The sequence below is a fragment of the Marmota marmota genome, unplaced genomic scaffold (assembly GCF_001458135.2).
Source record: "Marmota marmota marmota unplaced genomic scaffold, marMar, whole genome shotgun sequence".
Classification (NCBI taxonomy): Eukaryota; Metazoa; Chordata; class Mammalia; order Rodentia; family Sciuridae; genus Marmota; species Marmota marmota.
The window spans coordinates 30,284,582-30,306,264 of NW_025999842.1; the positions used below are offsets into that span (position 1 = coordinate 30,284,582).

The 21,683-nt window shown below is 32.2% G+C and overlaps 1 protein-coding gene across 1 annotated transcript in view; it reads right to left on the minus strand.

Annotated features, from left to right (window-relative positions):
- Positions 1-21,683, minus strand: part of Rev3l (REV3 like, DNA directed polymerase zeta catalytic subunit) — a 177,904-nt gene that overhangs the window by 31,259 nt on the left and 124,962 nt on the right. Inside the window, exons 19-24 of the mRNA XM_048800354.1 lie at positions 21,141-21,256; positions 18,561-18,679; positions 14,854-14,972; positions 4,133-4,274; positions 2,428-2,672; positions 1,341-1,464 (exon numbers count right to left, since the gene is read on the minus strand). Coding sequence (XP_048656311.1) covers positions 1,341-1,464; positions 2,428-2,672; positions 4,133-4,274; positions 14,854-14,972; positions 18,561-18,679; positions 21,141-21,256 — 865 coding nt within the window. The remainder of the gene's footprint in view (positions 1-1,340; positions 1,465-2,427; positions 2,673-4,132; positions 4,275-14,853; positions 14,973-18,560; positions 18,680-21,140; positions 21,257-21,683) is intronic.

The window sequence follows — 21,683 nt, forward strand, 5'->3', positions numbered from 1 at the left end:
AAAAAAAAAAAAAAAAAAAAAAAGGAGAAAAAAAAAAAGAAAAAAGAAAAAAACCATTTGTATTAATCAAGACTAGGGAGAATTTATGAGAACTCCAGTAGGAATGAAAACCATAAAACAGTATTAACTTTGATGATTCACAGACACGTGCATGTTTATATATGTTGAATCGAACAATTAAAACCTCAGGTATGGGATAATCACACTCTTGGATATTAAAAAATGTTTTCATTAAGCTTTACACATTGGGTCAAATGTAGATGTAAATTTTTAAAATGTTATTAAAGGGAGATTTTATATATATATATATATATATATATACGATAATGAGAACATATTCTAACCTCTAATTCATTTAGTGTACCTCTTGAAGCAACCATAATATTCTAAGATGTAATATAAAAAGAACAGGGACCAAATAAGCAGAAATGTGCATGATATGATAACTGATTTCTATATGGGGAGAAATTTAATAAAAAAAATCTATTTCCATGTCTCTGAGTAGATCTCATTTTCTATATTAGACCCTGGAAATACCACACTTAAAAAATTTCCCCAAACAGATTATACCATGATTTCTCTGGTAAAAAAAAAATTCCTCTTATCTAAATTACGAACTGCAGTTTATCATTACCTCTAACTAACAGAGAATGATACTTTTGATAAGTACGCTAGGATAAATGTGAGGATTGGTGGGGTCCACTCTACCATCAGTCACCCTACTTCATGATTCTAGTACAGACTCAGCAAAGGAAATAGAAATGAATAAAGTGGCATATTAGAAGCAATATAATCTTTCCTATTTGTCCTTAATGATTCATTTAGGAGGAGTTCCTTAGTTTCTTTTGAGGGAAAATAAAGGACAAAAAAAGGGACCCTATTATTTGTTTGGATATCTTCTTAAGAATGTAAACAAAAACCATTAGAGTGTCATTATATCTAAGGTGGTCTCCATTTGATTTAGAATAATGTAGAAAAACAATTAGTAGAGTGTATATGGTAAAGCAACTTAAAGTTTTGTGGGTACCATCTTTTGATCATCAAATTGCTATTGAAGTCTGCTAGATTCTTATACAGGGCAGACACCATGCATGTATATAAATTTATTTCTTGCAATCTTGCATTTAGTTAATGCAATTTAACAATTAAGATATTGTAAACCTAAATTCAAGTAAAACAAGATGAATTTTTTTTTCTGAAGTGATTTCTTAGATGATTCCTTTACCTTTGACTTAATGAGATAAAATATTCAAGCAAACCTAATTTGTTTTTTATTGTGTGTCAACAATATTTAAAACTTAGCTCTTCAAAAGTTAAGCCACAGTTGATTTCTTTCATTTACAAAAGAGTATTACCTTGACAAATGCTATTCCATTGGGGGACACTGTGATATCATGCCTAATTTGGTAAAGTAAATCTGGAGGTACTTTTAGAGAGGTACAGCCAAATTTGAACTCATCATACCTGTTAAAAAAGAAAATATTAAGCAAATACTTTCTTAAATAATAGAATAATTTTTAGGCAGTTTTAGGAATCTTTCTAATTCCATTACAAATGCATTTGCAAACATCTATTTAAACATCAATTAGTGAACATATGTTTATTTGCCTCATTACAAAAGGCAGTTCTTAAAGTATTCATAATTTATTAAAAGGACATTTCTTAAATGGTACTACACTAAAATCTATACTGAAAAAACAGATTTCAACTCAGCCTATTCACCTTATATTAAGTCCTTTAAAGAAAAACTTAAACAAAAAAAGATTATAAAAATTACTTCTCCAAATTCCTTTAATGAAAAGACAGAATTACCAATACAATTTTCACAAACTTTGTCTATACACAAAAATCATTAGGAAGACTATATTTCTTGGAATTCAAGAATATCTACACCTTTGAGAATTTAAAATGTTCTTCTCATTTAGTCCATAAAATTTCATTAATATGGATTAATAAAGTACATAGTTAATTTGACTTTTTTAAAAAATCAAAGACTCTAAGAAAAGTAAAAAGGATGTGATAGCTAGAATTATAAAATCATAATCCTCAAAGTGTTCTAGTGAAAAGTGATTTATATCAACAATTAAAAATAACTTTCATGTTAACAGAAATCATAGATATTCATATAGATAAAAATAAAAAAATAAATGTATTGTGTCTAACAACAGCTAAAAAATAAATATTAAAAAAGATACAAGCTTATCTATCTATTCATGATCCTCTTCATGTATGCATTCTCCCAGTAAGTTGAATTAATTATATCATGATCCATGTCAGTTAGTAAGGCAACTATAATGAATGGATGCATTGTGCTACAGTCCATTCATTTTGCTCATAAGACAATGTGAGCACAAGGAGACACTCAAAGCAATTTTACTAAGAAGTATAAAGCACAACAATATAACTGCAAATCTGAAAAAGGCTTACTTTCCCAAGTTCTCCACATGGCCAAGGCAGGTTGAAAAACAGTAGTTGTATGCAATCACAATAGAAGGATACAGTGACTGGAAATCCAAAACGAGAACAGAGTTGCTATAGAAGCGTGACTCGGGCTCCATAATTAGGGGAACACACTGTGGGGCTCTCATTTGGGATCTTTGTTGAACACTAGGTGTCACAGGAATATAGTTCATAGGTTTAGCAATACGCAGCATCATTGATTCCACACGGTACTGCAAACAGGGAGAGGTGAGAATTCAGTTTAAATACAAATATATTGGTCATTTGAATATATGATAATCATTTGGGGATGTTTTGCCCTTTAGTATAAGATTGCATGACTTTTTTTTGTTACTTTACAATTATAAAGTATTATTTAGTCAGCATTCAGGTGCCTCGGAGTTTTCCTAGTCCTGTAACTTCAACAAAAACTGTAAAATAAGCAAATAATTTACAAAAAAAAAAAAAAGAGTCCATTTTGGAAAGACAGATAAAATTAGATTTCTTTTTATTTTAAAATACAGCTATACCTAAATAAGCAGATGCAGAGACAAATGCATAATTTGACAATTTCATTTAAGAAACTGGTCAGTATGCTGGGAATGTGGCTGTGTGGTAGAGTGCTTGCCTAGCGTGTGTGAAGCAATGGGTTTGATCCTCAGCACCACATAAAAATAAATAAATAAAGTTTTTTTTTTTTTTTTTAAAGAACACAATTATTGACTTCTTTAAAAAAGAAAAATTGGTCAATAATCTCTGATAAGTTTCTTTGAAAAAATTAGAGAATATGAGTTGTTAGGAGACTTGAGATAGATACACATTTTTCAAGAAGAAAATCCAAGGATTTCTGAATTGGTCCCTAGCAAAACTAAATCAAGCAATTAATGATTGTAATAACCACTATTAAAGTAGACAATTTGAGGTATCAGAAAAGAAAACACACAAAACCCAAAAAACAATATGGATCCACTGAAATATTCTCATGTGGTTTTAAGGTATCTTTGCCTTTTATTAAAAGTCAGCTTATATAGTTTCTAAAACTTGTGGGGGAATGATAAATAAAACAATTTACAACCAATGAATAAACAGGTAATGCTGAATTAGTTAAAACTCTATTTTTGCTGTATTTACTGATTTGGTAGACTGGAGAATATCAAAATTAATTAAGATAATTAAACTTAAGGATTTTATAAGATAAAGGAACAGACTGATTAAGGTAGTTTTCTGATGCTTTTAGCAAAGTATTTAAAAAGCTACAGGTAAAAAGGTATTTGTTAAATGAAAACATGATCTTATTTTCAGTAAAGTATTTAACAAAATATCTCATTATATCCTTGGGAAATCAGTTACAAAAGTAAGTATTAAATGGTTTCTAATATAATTTTTATTTAACATTTAAAAAACTTTACATAGACCATTTACATTGATTTTCAAATTCTTTATTTTTACATTAAAAAATTCTATTGGGATTTGGAACAAGCTACATTAGAAATGTAAAACAAGAGGTAAACTTTCTTTGCTGATTCCCCAGTTCTAAGGAACGTCTCTAATCACACTAATAAGATTCGATGATCTAGATATTGATTAGTCGGTATTAGATAGTGTAAAAAAAATGAAATCACTTCAAACACCTCAAAAGTGAGCATATCATTCATACAGAACTTTCACGTGTACAAGAAAAACTGTTACCTACCTGTGAACCTCGTGTCAGTACATGTAAAAACTGAATGCCAAAAAGTCTAGCCATTTCACTGGTTTTCCCAATCAGGTCCAGCTGTTCTAACATCTGGAGATTTCCACGAACACGGCTAACATAATGATCAACCATTTTCCATCTGTTAAAAAAGAATTCATGATGTGAACATCAGGGAAAAAGCTGGATACTTGAAACTGTTTTCTACCCTAAACCTACATATTAAAAGTGAGGTCACTCCAGGGGAGAGAGGGTCAAGATATGAGCTTTTAAGCAAAGTTATGTTAAAAATTATAAAATTTCGGAATTTCAGGCTGGGATTATAGTTCAGTGGTAGAGTGTTTGCCTAGCTAATTGCAATAGGCTCTAGACTCAATCTCCAACACTGTAAAACAAACAAAAACAAAAACAAAAACAAACAAACAAACAAACAAAAAAATCCAAGCATTTTAAGAGCCTGAAACCTAGTGACAATATATAAAATTTATACTAGTACTTGTTTAGGTGGTACTGCCAAGGATAATCATTTTAATATTTTTGCTTGATGTTGCTCTATTTTTATTATAAAAATTAATATTCCCTCTTAGGTATCATTGATGATTATACAATAATTATTTATCGCATGTTACAAAATATCATATATTGTATGATTTTGTATTGAAATGACAAGTTAGAAAAATCAGAAAAGTAATTATTAATGAGACAATACAAAGGGTAAATATGTTTCAAATCAGTATATTCTGTGAAATTACAAAAGTTCTATTCTTTGGCTTAAATGTTTTTAATACTAAACTCTTTGCCTTACCTTTTAAAAATTTTATTTTTATTGGTGCATTATAATTACACATAATAGTGGGATCCATTACACCACATTTATACATGCATATAATATAATTTGATCAATCTCATTCCATAGTACCTACCCCCTTCCATGATCTGTTTGTTCTTCACTACTGATCTCCCTTCTACTATTATTATTTATTTATTGAATTATTATAATTTGTGGAATTCATTATAGTATATTTGCACATGGATATAGGTTAATTTGGTAGATTTCATTCCTCTGTACCTGCCCATGTTCTCTCTTCCTCGCTCCTTCTTGATCCCTTTTTACTACACTCCATTAGTTTCCCTTGTTTTTGAGAGATTTCCTTTTTTATTCCTTCTTTCCCTCTCTCTCTCTGGCTTCCATATAAGAGAGAAAACACTTGACCCTTGACTTTTTGAGTCTGTGCTTATTTCACTTAGCATGATGTTCTCTAGTTTTATCCACTTACCTTCAAACAACATAATAACATTCTTTTTTGTAATGGTAGAGTAATACTCCATTGTATATATGTATCACATTTTCTTTATCCATTTGTCTGCTGATGGGCACTGAATGCTGGTTCCATAACTTGGCTATCATGAATTGTGCTGCTATAAATGCTGGTGTGTGTATATTATATATATCACTATAGTATGATGATTTTAGAGCTTTTGGATAAGTACCAAAGAGTGGGATAGCTGGTTGATACGGTTGCCCATGTCTTCTGTTACAAATAGAGACAAGCAAGCAGTAACAATAATAAAAGGCCCTTGTTAATAAATACAAGGAAGTTTTAATTTAATACTATATTATTAAAATATAAAAATGATTCAAGGGTATATTACAAAGGGTAAAATTTATTCATTTATAGATTTAACATTAAAATATATTACTATCTTTGTATGGCTTTTAGGACAATACAGTCACATAATTTTAAAAGTAAAAAAAAAAAACCTTTCCTTTGATACATCAATAATTAGAAAATGAATGTGAAAGAAGAAAAAAAATGAACCAATTATCAAAATGATAGATAATTACAAGTATTAGCAAGAATGTGGAAAAACTAGGACCCTAGTTAACACTGCTGGTGGGAATGCAAAATAGTGTAGTTGCTTTGAAAATTACTCTGGCAGGTTTCTGAAATTGCTAAACATACAGTTACCATATACTCCACCAATTCTGCTCTTGAATATATATATCCAAGAAAACTTTTACATTAAAAAAAAATGAACAATAAAAATCTTCAGTAAGAGACTCAAATGTCTATTAGTTGATGAATGAATATATAAATGTACTATAAAACCATATAATAGAATAATATTTGGCAATAAAAAATTGTTACTGATAGATGCTGTTATATAACAGATAAATCTGAACATTATGTTAAAAGAAGCATGTTACAAAAATCACATATTGTATGATTTTGTATTGAAATGTTTAGAATATGCAATTCTGTGGGGACAGAAAGTAGATCAGTGGTTGCCTAAGGGGATGGGACAGGAGGGTGAGAGGTTTTTCTGGGAAGGGTGGTGCCAGGTAGCATCTAAAAGATTACAGGATAATGGCTCAATGATGCAGGGTTATTTTGAGGGGCAATAAAAATATTCTAAAATTAATCGTGATGGCTGCACAACTTTGAATATACTAAAAGCCACTGAATTGTATGCTTTTTATGGGGGTGAATTATAAAATATACAAATTATATTTAAATAAAACTGTTAAAGAGAATTAAGCAAACATTTAAAAACTCCTAAACTCCTTGAATCCTCAATTCTTTAACAAAATAGATAAATAGAAACACTGTTTTATAACTTGTATTTTAACCTAATATATGGTGATTATTTCCTCATATTTATTTATTTTTGTAGCTACAGAATATACTAGTGTACAACATAATTTATTGCTGAATCCTTGTTACTGAATACCTTTTATTACCATAAGAGATGCTATGAGGAATATTTTTATAGATAAATTTTTGTACAAATGCTTGTTTTCTTAAGATAAATTCCTAAATTTGGTCAATGTTTTCAATAAATAAGAACACAAAGCTTTCCAGAAAGGCTTTAATATTTTAGATTCCTACTAGTAATAATAAGGTGCTTGTTTCCTTGCATCTCTGTCAACACTGAGGGTTATGATTTTTAGTTATTACTAGTTTGCAGGCAAAAAAATGGTATCACATATTAATCTGCATTTTTTGTTTTAGATTGATGTTACTCCTCAACAAAACAGATTTGCCAAATGTAAATATGGTCTAATGCATTATGTATAGATTGGTTGCATCCCTTTAAAATTAAATGAATATAATGGCTCATCTCTTCTATAAAAGGAATTAGTGGAACTATGGTATAGTTCAGAAAAGCAGATACATTTAAATTTTGCCCTCTCTCTGGACAGAAACTGGACCAAGAAAAAAATGTCAAATGAGACACCAAAATAATGAGACACTAATATTATTTGTGAAAAGGTCAGGTAGCACACAAGCATTTTGCTGAGATTTAAGTATAAATCAAAACTAGCAGGGCTTATTAGAAAATTTAAGAACTATAAGCATAAAACAAAACATATAAGAGCCTGTCTTACTTAACAGATAATGACACTAAACATGAATATTCTTTGAAAACCAAGATAGTGATTCAAGGAATTACCTATTAGATTACATTGATAAAAATTGGAATATGTTGGTAAATAAGTTGGTAAATAAATTTATTTAATTCTATCCACATTGTTTCCCACCTCCTAAAGTCCTAATTATTTTTTAAAGACATTAATATTGCCATTGTTTCTGTAATTCATAATAAAATTAAGAAACAATCAGCATATTAGAAATAAATTATTTTAATAAGGTAAATGATTGTGTACTTACTTATTAAGGCTAGCCATTTGTATGCCATATAAGACAGACACTTGAATATTTCAGCCATTTGGATTTTTTCCCTTGAGATTTATTGTTCAGGTCTTTTACCCATATTTTTTCTATTCATTTAAAAGTGTACAATACAGTTAATATATAATCATTATGTTGAAACTCATTTTCCCAGATTGTTAGCCCTTTAAATTTGTTAATGTTTGTTTACTGAGGTACAAAAGTTTGTTTCTGGAGGGAAATGGTTAAAAGTTAGCCTATGCACATAGCAAATACTATGTATATAAAACTGATTAGCTGGGCATGGTGGCACACGCCTGTAACTCCATCAGCTCAGGAATTTGAGGCAGGAGGATCATGAGTTCAAAGCCAGCCTCAGCAATTTAGTGAGGCCCTATGCAACTTAGACCCTGTCTCAAAATTAAACATAAGAATGGTCTATTATTAGAGCTTAAATAAATAAACTTAATATTATATATTTTAAAAATATTTTTACTATATATAATAATGATGTATACACAAACATATACTCATCCTAATAGGTTTTTTACATTTTGGCTGAAGAACATAGATTTTGGAGTTAGTCCTAGACTCTAGTTATGGCTCCATTAGAAGTCACTAGGTGACTACAGGCAAATGATTTAACCCTTTAGCTCCCAGTTTTAATGTGTAAAATGGGTAATAAGGCTGTTCTGAAGTGTTAGAAAAAAGAGAATGCAATACATATAGCTGCTATTATCATAATTATAGTAATTACTATTTTCCCATTCATTTGTAATCTAACTTTCTATCCTGAAAAGAAAGTTATACCAATGAATCAATGTTTAGTGGGAAACTTGTGTGTGCTAAAGATTTTATATGCACAATCACATTTCTCATTCACTTTATGAGGTAGAACATTTTAATGTCTCTTCATTATAGATTAAGAAATGGAGGATTACTGTGAGGTTTATTGTTACAAACCTACTAAACCAACATTATGAACCTATTATACCAGAACCTGAGCTATCAGTCAAATTATGACTGAGATTAAGGTGAGACAACATGATACAAAGAAAGCAAGATGACAGATTATGAATAACTGCCCTAATGAATTTCTAGTATCATAGCAAATTAATTATTTCTTCACTAAGCCAAAAGTAGACCTACTACTTGTTCATTTTGCCCTTTATTAATGTATTCCTTTCCACTGACTGGTAACCAGATAAAACGGTAACAAACTTAAACATATTTTATCTTACACAAGTGAAAGCTATTTTAACAAGGGACAATTTAGCTTGTACAATTTATCAAACAACTGTCAATTTTTAATCTATATTTATTCTCATAGGTATGAATATAAAAATACTTTGACTAATATTTTGTGAAGTATTTAAGCTTTTTAAATTAAAAATTTTGTATAAATTTTATTCCTACTTTCTAGATCTATCTATTAGTCACATGGGACACACACACACACACACACACACACACACACACACAAGAATGGGTTATTGTGGCCCTTAAAAAAATTACAACACAGCTGGGCGCATGCCTGTAATCTCGGGAGCTCTGGAGGATGAGACAGGAGGATCGAGTTTAAAGCCAGCCTTAGCAATGGTGAGGTGCTAAGCAACTCAGTGAGATCCTGTCTCTAAATAAAATACAAAATAGGGCTGGGGATGTGGTTCAGTGGTCAAGTGTCCCTAAGTTCAATCCCTGGTACTAACAACAACAAAAAAAATTACAGTACAACTAAACTTTGTTAGTTTTTTCATTATTATTAAATAATTATGCCATCCTCTTAATATTTTGTCTGAGTCAATTTTAATGAGCAAATACAAGTTTTTTTTTGGTGCTGGAGATTGAACCCAGGGTCTTGTGTATACAAGGCAAGCACTCCACCAACTGAAATATATCCTCAGCTGCACAAGTTTTTTTTTTAAAAAATTTTTAAATTCTAATTTGTTATTTATGGCAGCAGAATGCATTACAATTCATATTACACATATAAAGCACAATTTTTCATATCTCTGGTTGTACACAAAGTAGAGTCACACCATTCCTGTCTTCATAAATGTATAGGGTAATGATGTCCATCTCATTCCACTGTCTTCCCTACCCCCATGCCCCACCTTCCTTCTCCTCTCCCTTTTGCTCTATCTATCTATCCCCTCCGCCCCTTGCAACCCCATTATGAATCAGCATATTTATATCAGAGAAAACATTCAGCATTTGGTTTTTTGGGATTGGTTAACTTCATTTAGCATTATATTCTCCAAACTCATCCATTTACCTGCAAATGCCATAATTTTATTCTCTTTTAATGATGACTAGTATTCCATTGTACATATATACCACATTTTCATTATCTATTCATCTACTGGAAGCCATACAAGTTTTTATGTGGGAAAGATGACGGGAAATATAACTATAAAGCATGAGTTAGGTAGGCCTGGGTACTAATGAAATGGGGGTTCTTAGTGCTTTCTAAGGGTATAGGGTATTTTTTTTTAGTTGTAGATGGACAGAATGCCTTTATTTTATTTGCTTATTTTTATGTGGTGCTGAGGATCAAACTCAGTGCCTTAAGCATGCTAGGCAAGCATTCTGCCACTGAGCTACAGACCCAGCCTCAGGGTATTTTTTGATTAGACATTTGGGAGAAGGTAAAAAAAGAAGATAGGATAATTCCAAATAAAAACACACTTATTCTGAACTTCTAAGAATTGGTTCTACAATCATGAAGTGGAGGAGAAAATTTATTAGATTACCTTCTTGAGCTGTACCACCTTCTGTTCCCAGATCATAGCTCTAGCTTAGAAAGTGAAATACTATTTAATAACTATGCCTTGGATTGACAGATGAAATCAATCCAAGGGGTATTATGAGTTCTCCAGATCTATAACATTAGGGATTTGAAGAGGTTTTATAGGCTGCTTTGGGAATTTCATCATGAAATATAACATTATTTTATGGAAAATGTGTTCTAAAACCCTAACAATAATACTTTGGGAACATAACTCATTCATATAAATAAGGAGCTTCAAGATGACCAAATCTGGATTTAAAAAATAAAATATTACAATAATTAGAACATCATAATGTTTACAAACTGTTTAATATAAGCAATCATTGACTAGCAAGTTACTCTCATTCTGAATCAATTTATAAAAAATAAATCACATTTCCTTAAAACATTGTAGAAAACATCAAATGAAAAAGTGCTTGAGGGGCTGTGGTTGTGGCTCAGTGGTAGAGCACTTGCCTAACACATCTGAGGCACTGGGTTTGATCCTCAGCACCACATAAAAAAATAAAAATAATAAAATAAAATAAAGGTTAGGAAAAAAAAAGACTTCAAGATTATTGGTAAGAATTTACTTAAATTTAGCCGGGACTTGTGGCACACTCCTGTAATCTGAGTGGCTTGGAAGGCTGAGGCAGGAGGATTCTAAGTTCAATGCCAGCCTCAGCTACTTAGTGAGACCCTGCCTTTAAATACAAAATAAAAAGAACTGGGGATGCAGCTCAGTGGTTAAGCACCCCTGGGTTCAATCCCCAGTATCCCTCCAAAAAATACTTAAATTTAAAAATAAAATTCTGATAGCCTTGAGAGTCTCCAAAAAATGAATGTATGGTCTTTCCATATAACATAATCCATTTAACATAAATGGTCCAATATTTAATCCAATTACCTTATATAGAATATTAGGTCCAGTTTTTTATTCCCCTTGGCAAAAACAGAATTACACATCCTACATAATAACTAATTAGAAGTAGTAGAACATACATTCACAACATTCTAGGACTTATAAACAACTGAATGTAGTTTTTAATGTTAAGTTTAATATGTTATTTTATTTATTAGAATATAACTCTCCTAAGCTTCTTTTTCTATTATTATTATTATTATTATTATTTTTTTTTTTTGAGGAGGGACCAGGGAGTGTACCCAGGGGCGCTTGACTACTGAATCACATACCCAGCCCTATTTTGTATTTTTAGAGACAGGGTCTCACTGAGTTGCTTAGCGCCTTTCTTTTGCTAAGCTGGCTTTGAACTTGTGATCCTCTTACCTCAGCATCCCACGCCGCTGGGATCATAGGTGTGCGCCATCAGCTTCTATTATGTTTTGATGGTAATTTCAGCTCACTTCCACGAGATTCCCTTTTCAAAAGGGATTGGAAGATGAGATGAAATGCTCAGAAAATAGTTCCCGGACGTGTATATCAAATTGTTTTTAAGGCTTTAGCTTTTCTGTCCTCAACACCATGTAGCCTTATAATTCAATAAACCAAGACTCACTTATTTTAATTATCACACACATTAATTTCTGGATTTTGTTCTTTATACTACTATTTTTTTCAGCTTATTACTATCATTTTTACTTTTAACTTATAGAAAGTAGAGGTAGAAATTTTCATTTTTCACTACAATTTAGTAACTGATCCTGGACTAATTCTCCTGCCTGGATAAGAGTCAAGTTAATTGTTTTTGGGCAATGAACAATAAGAAATATAAGACTGCTTTTTTAGAAGAGGAGAACTCATGAGATGAACTTCAGTTCAGCATGGAGATAATTTCTAAATGCAGCGCAGTTATTAGAGTTTAAGCCAAAGAGGCAGAGCTTAGAGTTCTGGCAAATCACAGCTGGGATCTGTGGAATGAGGCACCAGATATAGGGAACCTGTGGAAAGGGCAGGAACTGGGGTTCAGAAACATAGGTGAAGTTCCTCATGACTGTCCAAGGCTGAACTGAAAATAGCAGAGATGAAATGCTATAAGGCTTATTAGAGAGTAATTGCTTAGGTGCTGAGTTTAGGCAGAAGAGATCTGATAATGCTGGGATTGAAGGTTTAGTAATGAGAAGAGAAATCATTACCCACTTGTTAACAACCTTGGGATCCAGTTGAGAGTCCACAAAAATCATGCATTAGGAAGGTTTTGCTCTAGAACAAAGTCTACTATTGTTGTGGTTTGGATCTGGAATAGCCCCCAAAAGCTTGTGTGTTAAAAACTAGGTCCCCAATGTCCAGAGGGAAGATTTTTTGGAAATGATTGCATTACAAGAGCTCTAACCTCATCAGAGGATAAATCCATTTGATGGGTTAATAATCTAAAAGGACTACTAGGAGGAGGGGGAACCTATGGGCAGGTGGGGTGTGACTGGAAAATAGAAGTAGGTCAATGGGGATACGACCTGGAGATTATATCTATATCTTGTCCTTACTCTCTTCCTCCTTTTCCTTCTGCTTCTTGGCTGGCATAAACTGTGAAGTCTTCCTCTGCCATGCCCTCTGTCAGGATGTTCTGCCTCACCCCAGGTCCAAAGCAATGGAGTAGATCAACCATGGACTGAAACTTCTAAAACTGTGAGCCAAAATAAACTTTTCCTCCTTTAAGTTGTTTCTTGTTAGGCATTTTGGTCACAGCAATGAAAAACTGACCAACACAACTTCTCTAGATGAAATTTAAAACCAAGCCCTGACAATATGCACAGGGGACAGTTTGGAAACTGAGTCCTGTCAAGCTTTGAGGTGCTTAGGAAACACTGGGGTCTGATATGTTCCCATATTCCAATCATGGGCCTGGCCCTGAGCAATAAACAACTATCACTAAGAAAGGGCATCCTAGACCTCATGTAAAGGGACACTGCTACTGAGGAAGGAGCAGAGGCTGTCTCTGGAGAAGGGTCAGGAAAACTGCTTGGGCCCAAGACCTGGCAGTGGTACAGAGCAGAGGTCAAATGACACTGTGGGAAGAACAGGAATGCTGAGAAAGCTCCATCCTTGAGCTCTAGAAGAACAGGAACTTCCAAAGACTAAGGGTAGATCAGGAAAATTGAGACACTCCCTCTGCTTCCACTAGAGTCTTATAGAGAGTAAAAATAACAGCAGTTAAACACAGTTAAGTCTGATTTTGAAAATAAAGCAAATTACATACACTAGATAAATGAGAATGATTTTGATTTCTCATCAAAAACAATGGAGGCCAGAAGAAAAGGGAATGAAATTTTTATAGAGTGATATAAGAAATACAAAACTAAAATTCAACTGTTAAATGAGACACAGTAAAAATCTTTCAGAAATAAGGGTGAAATAAAGACATTTTTAGGTAAATAAGGGCTGAGAAAATTTGTTTCCAGCAGATTTGCAATAGATAAAATGCCAAAGGAAAGAGTTTGGCAGTTTCTTAAAATATTAACATATACACTAACCATATGACTCAGCATATGTCAGCAATTCTACCCCTTGAGAAATGAATGCATGTCATACAAAGACTTGCATACAAATATTTCTTCTAACTTTATTCACTACAGCCTTAAACAAGAAACCACACAAATGTCTATTAATAGGTGAGTGGATAAATTGTGGCATATTATTATAACTAAATATTGTTCAATAATAAAAATAAATAACATGAAACATGTTGAATCTCAACATGGTTTACACAACATGGTTGAATCTCAAAAAAGCATTTTGCTGAGTTTCTTTAAAGAAGTCAGACACAAGGGATAAATTATTTAAAAAGAAAAGCTTTAAAAAGAAAAAAAAAAAAAAACAGACTGGGGATTGAACTCAGAGGCTCTTTACAACCTGAGCTATATCCCCAGTCCTTTTTTTTTTTTTTAATTTTTGTGACAAGATATCTTGAAGTTGCTGAGGGTCTTGCTAAGTTGCTAAGCGCAGCCTTGAACTTGTGCCTCTTGCCTAAGCCCCGATTTGCTGGAATTACAGGTATGTGCCACTGCACATGGCAGAGGTAGATTATTATTTCAATTGATATGAAGTTCTGGAACAGGCAAAAGTAATCAAGTAATAGAAACGCATTTAGTACTTACCTGGATGGTTAGGTTTTGGGTAGGCTGACTGCAAATTTGTTCAAAGGAATTCTGTGGCTGTTATGTTCCTTTACATGACTGGGATGTGGTTATAGAGGGAACACATTTTTCAAAGTCACTGAACAATACACTTTAAATATGTGCATTTCATTGTATATGACATATATCTCAATAAGGCTGATTTTAAGAAAGATACTACCCTCTTCAGAGTTGTAAACCATTACCTGTATAGATCTGTCTTGTTATCAAACCAATCTGACAAGACCCGAAAGGTAAAGAGGGGAAATCGCTGATGAAGAACATGAAAGCTCACATTTTCAAATGTGTAATTAGTTAGAGCCACCTAAAAGAAGAGAATAAGACACCATGATAGTAATGCTCACATTTAATGTAGCAAATTTTGTTCTAAAAGATTCTAACATCACTTTAAACTTTTCATAGTAGATATGAAAGCTATTTGTAAAAATTTGTTATAACTGAACTATAATTAATTCAAAACTATATACAGCTTACTAGACAAAAATATTCACTAATAAATTAAAGGTCGGCATTCATCATCCTCCCAAGTAGTACATCAGTACTAGTACCCAATGGACAGGCATTCCATAGCTATTTAATTTCATTCCAAAAGCAAAAAATGAAAAAAAAATGACAGACGTATTTACCATCTTCAAAATGTATAGGTAAAAGCTGTATTAATGAGAAAATACTGAAAAAGGGCCCAAATTAATAAAATGTGTCTCTTGACTAGGTCATCTCTCAGAAATACCTACAAGACAAAAGCAATCTAGACAATGGCAAGAATTTTAATGCAAAATGGAAATTAAAGAATCAGTAGTCACCATAATTAGGTCAGCCTGAGATTCAGAGGAATAATTCAAACAGCACATCACATTTCTACATTATAATTTTAAAATTTTACTTTCTACTTTTATATCCCACGAGTTACAAAATGAGATTAAATGCTAATCTTATCCCAGTGCAGTGACCCAAACTGATCTTACTTTATCTACGACTTCTGCAAAACTCCAGAATAAAAAGTATTGTAATGCAGTATACTTCATAACACACACACACACACACACACACACACCCCTTGAAAGGCTGCAAAAGGAAGAAAAAGGCAACAGGACAAAGTAAAAAATACTAGATTAAATGAAGATTGTAAAATTGCTAATAGCAGCAGAATGAAAACACACATTGAAAGCAGTAAATGGCAGAACAGATTCTACTATAAATTAAGTCAGTGATGTGGAGCGCAAACCCAAATAGCTTTCTCAGAATGCAGATAAAGAGGACAAAGAGATGAAAATGATGAAAGAAAATATATGGGGAAGATACAAAGAGAAAACGGTATACAGGGAAAATATACAGAGAATGAAGAGTTAACATATATAGACAATTAAGTTCTTGAAGGAAATGGAAAAATCTAAATGGTCAAATCTAACCCTTTTTATTTTGCATTTCTGTCTTTAAATCTGGACATAGCTGGTAGGTATCACTTTAATTCTCTGATGCAAATCTCAAATTTATATTTTCTTAATTATTGTCTGTTGAATTCTCCTAGATAGCTATTTTACACTCTTCAAAAAGTTTCTTCAAGCTGGGTATAGTGGTACACACCTGTAATCCCAGCAACTAGGGAGGTTGAGGCAGGAGGACTGCGAGCAAGGCCAGCCTCAGCAACTTAGTGAGACCCTGTTTCAAAATAAATAATAAAAAGAGCTGGGGGTGTAGCTTAGTGGTAGAGAGTCCCTAGGTTTAATCCACAGTATCACCAAAAAAATAAATTAAAAAAAATTCTCCACAATCCTCATCTTTACCACAGAAGTGATCCCTAATTTACTGTGAAAATTGAAGCAATCATAAGAAAATGTTCACAGATTCTCATTATCACATCTGTTTTCTATCAGCATCTACACTCATATGTTCTGCCTTTCTCCCTTTTATGGCAGAAAACCAGCTATGCTACATTTCCTACAACCAGGTATCCATCTTGGATTTAATCTGGCACCCATATTTATTTAATGGAATCAAGTTTGTTTCCAACCCACTTGGCAAATTCTTGAAAGGCCAAGATTAAGTAGATAAGCCAGAAGGCCTTTAAGTATAATCTTCTGGGCAAGAGTCATTTATTCTTTTAATGAAGTAGCTAAGCAGTTCTTTAAGAGGCAGTGTGTTTGTCACTCGGGAACAGCAGAAATTCTATGTTTAAAGTTTCAGGACAAGTGAAAACCGGTATATTAATTTTTTTTTCAGTCCTAAAGAATGAAATTATGTCATGTGCAGGAAAATGGATGAAATTTGAAAGCATTATGTTAACTGAAACTCAGAAACTCAAGTATCATATGTTCTCTCTCATAGAGAATGACAGAGAGAGGGGAGCATAGAAAAAAATGAGAGAGAGAGAGAGAGAGAGAGAGAGAGAGAGAGAGAGAGAGAGAGAGAGGAGGGAGACAGAAAAGGAAGATCTGAAGAGTAGAGAAAGGAGACCAGAGGAAGGGAGGCAGGGAGGGAAAAGGAAGGTATGGGGTAAAACTCACCAAATTCTATTGTTCTGTTGTATGTGTGCATATACAAACATGTAACAATGAATCCCACTACTATGTATAATTATAAGCACCAATAAAAAACAGAACAAACCCCAGAATTTAAAATTCAAACTAGACACAGGAAAATATTTTTCTTTTAACTGTAAACTGTATTTGGCAGGACAACTGTTGAGTAGATGTCTTAGAGAAAACAAAAGAGTTTTACTTTCACTTAATATACTTTTTTGCATTTAAATTGTTTTATATGACGACAATATTTTACTATTTACTTTTTTTGGTGCTAGGGATTGAATTTAGGGACTTGTACATGCTAGGTAAGTACTCTACTATTAAGCTACATCCCCCGCCCCTACATGATTTTTAAATAAAGAATAAAGAGTAGTTTATAAAAAGAAAATCATGAAGAAACAATAAAAGAAGTTAGAAACTCCTAAGTATCATGAGGAAGATATGGATAAAAGATATAAATAAAAAGGAACCCCTGGAACTATCCAAATGTAGAAAACATAGTTTGACAGCCTCTACTATGAAGAAAAATTCTCAAGGCCAGCTTCTGTCCAAAGTCATAGCCCAGGATTTTATAAAAATTATCAAGTTATCAGCAATACTCTGGATTAGGAAAAACAACAACAATAAAACCTAAACAAGATAATTTCCCCCAACGAGGAAAGGACAGGGAGATAAATATCCAACTCATAACTTTCTCATAGGTGTTACTCACATTTTATAAGTAAAGATCAGAAATGTATATATTCAGCCTAGATTATCAGAAAACCTTTCTCCCTGAATATTCAGTGAGGACAAGAGAAGGCCCTGAACTTAAAGATGAAAAGACCCCTGAAAATAATGTTCAGTAATTTACTTGTTTTTATATATTCAATATGAGACTGAAGTTAGAAATAAATAATGGAATATCTATACCAAATACATTACAACCTCTGTATCATCCACATCTTATGCCATGTCACTAGGAACTCTGTGTTCTGAGAATAAGAACAATTCAATAGAAGAAACCAGGCAACTTCAAGGATGTAAACATTATCTATAAAATCATATGATTTAGATTTTCACTTGGCTTTAAGTGCAAATAATGATGAAAATATAGAATATTCAACACATATCACGGTATCTTATTATAGCTGTAGACTTTTTAGTTGTTATCTTAGACACAAATAGAAAAATTAAAATTAAAAAAAATAAAGTCTAAAACCTCAGTTTTGCATTTTAGAAAGTAGTTATTTATAAATCTACCACAGTATAATAAAAATAATTTGCAAAAAGCATAAGTTACATAGTAGGCTGTACTAATACTCTATAATGATTAAATTCCTATACTGACACAATCTCATATGCCAAAAATTTTATATAAACCTTTTTACCTCATTTCTCATGATTCTCCAGAGATTCAGTGTAATTCGGCCAACGATATTTATCTCACTCATTGTATCTGATCCATAGTCATCTCTTTCAGCTGCAAATCTGTTCTCCATTCTGTCATCTATAGAAATGAATATAGATTTTATCAGGACCCACAGAAAACAAACTTTCAAGCAAATTATGCCAAAGTAAATGAGAATGACAACAATTAAAGATGAAGATTAAGGGTGAAATGAAATTCAGAGTCTACATTATATTGGATTAAAAATAATCATTACTTTTAATAAAATAAAACAAATAAAAACAAGTTTTCTTCCTTAAATTATGAAGGAATTTTGAGAAATAAGTATATTGGAAAATACCACTCTCCCTTCCTCTTTTCTATAGAGTGTTGTCCCTCAGTATCTGTGGGGGATTGATTCCAGGATCCTCTGCAGATACTAAAATCTGTGGAGCTCAAATACCTTATATAAAATGATTTAGTATTTGCATAAATCTATTTATATATATATATATATATATATATATATATATATATATATACTTTAAATCATTTCTAGATTATTTAGAATATTTAATAAAATAATAGTTGTTATATTGTGTTGTTTAGGGGGATAATAGCAACCAAAACAGTTCATACATGCTCACTACAGATGAATTTAAAAAGATATATTTTGATCTATTGCTGGTTGAATCCATGGATGCAGAACACCTGGATATAGACCATGGATACCAAGAGATGACTGTATATTTAAATAATAAGCCCCTTCCTCATTAAATTTGGTAATTTCTGCTGTTACTTTTATAAATACCTAATGCTACTGAATTTATTTGGTTTTAGCATAAAAAAGGTCCATTGATAAATTGGTCATTTCTTGGAAGAAATGGTAGTTTTTAACCTAAACAATTCTCTGAAAATCTGTTGACATCAATTAATGATGTTCATATTCAGCATGAAATTCTCAACTGTATATGGAGATGAAGAGTTCCTCCTAGAAAACAGAGTTCTGAGCCCCGTTTCTTAGTTGATGATTCTACCTAGAAAAGAAATTAATATGTTTCGCTTATATAATATGTGAATGTTGTTGATTAAAGGCAATGGAATAACAAAATTATTTATCATATATTGTATGTCTATTATATTCTGTAAATTTATCAGTGTTTCTTTTATTTTAATACGACAAGTTTCATTTTTTTTTTTAAGGTGGATACATTAGTTTGTTTTTATGTGGTGTCGAGGATCGAACCCAGTGCCTCATGCATGCTAGGCGAGCACTCTACCACTAAGCCACCACCCTAGCCCCACTTTTATAATGTTTACTCTGATCTTAGGTACTGCTGTATTTCATAATCATTCTGTTAGTTCTATACATGGATTGGTAAGTAATTTCTGGCATCATATAGCTAGATAGCAGCCTAGCAAAGATTTCTCCAGACATTCTCTACAATTTGTATTTTGATAGAACCCAGAGCTTCATGCATACTAGGCAACTAGGCAAGCACTCTAACACTGACCAAAATCCCCAGCCCAGTACTTTACTTTAGTCACTCTTCTGATCCAAGTTATATGCCTTATTAGAACTAATTAATTAAAAGGCCCATCTGAACACTAGTGTTATTTCTCCTATCCTAATAGATGTTGAAAAAAACAGATGTATTCCTGAAATGCAAAAGACATAGAAGCTACAAAAAGTTTACACAATGAAAAGCTTAAAAAAGTATCTCTGCCTTTCATTCTAAGCTTTTGAAAGCTCAAAATAATTACTGTCTTTAAATCCTCCAGTTTCAAACTTTTCATTTAAATTTATCAACATTTAAGACATTTTACTGAAGTCATATCCTCTGGGAAATGGTCTCCTGATTAATTTTATCAATTTTATATTTGGTCATTTAGCCCCTTAAAGTATATGTTATTTTGTTTGAGTAAGACTTGTGGGAGCCTAAAATAAATGCATTAAAAATTCTGTAGTTCTAAAAAAACCAAAAATATAAAAAGTGATTTATAAACTGTAAGTAATTTGGTATGAATATTATTACCCCTCCTCTTCAGTTAGAATCAAACCTTTGGAAACAGCCTTCAAATTCATGCAATTTTTAGCCTGATACTTGAAAATTAATGATAAATAAGTTAATTATTAATCTTTACTCTTCTTGTCCCTTCTTAACCAAGCGAATGAAGAAAAATAAAGCAGACAAATAGAATACAATATGGTAAAAGAGTAAAATAAGTCAAAGAAATATTATGCAGCTTCAACATGATTAAGAAGACTATCTCATAATACAGGAAAGTACTTATGATAGGAATGATAGATCAAAGAAGCATAATAAAAATGCAACCTTTGATATGATTCTAGTTATATGTAAAAAAAGATTTACATATGAAAAATGACTGAAAAGAGAAAAAAGTCCCAACAAATAACATTAACAGTATATGAAGCTATGAGATTGGGGAAAGTTGTATCTAGAACTTAACAAAATTTAGTATTAAAAACTGAGCTAGAACAAACAATAGTACTTTTTAACATCTTGTCTTTGTCTACTTTATGACAGATAAGCCATAAAACATTCACAACTCCACATACCTGGTACTCGAGAGATCATGTGACATAAGTCAACACTTAAGGCAGCAGCTCTTTGTAAGAGGTAGCCCCAGGAATGCATCTGAATCTCATATCCTAGCAGAATATCGGGATCATACCTAAAGAAGAAAGGGAAAATGAAATAAGGACCATACATTTGGACATTTAACTAAAAGAACTCATTTCTTCATGATAGAGGGTATAAAAATAAAAATCTATATTCTATAATGAATTGCAGATGGGGAAGGGATGATAGAGTGGTTCCTATGGAAATTTTACATAAGAAGAAATGAACTGAAGTTAACTTTTATAAAATAAGCATGGTTTTTCTAGGACTAAGTATTTGATGTGACTTGGGAAAGAGGCTGATAGAAATTGGGATCGAATGCAGACCACTACCACTGATGTACAGGAGTGATGGTACAACTGAGAATATGATATATGCAGGGGAGGGTGAAGTGTGAAGGCACTTGTGCATATAGTATTTGGAAAAAGATCCTCTAGGTTGTCTGTTGCCCCTTCTCTCCTTCTAATCCATACTGCTCT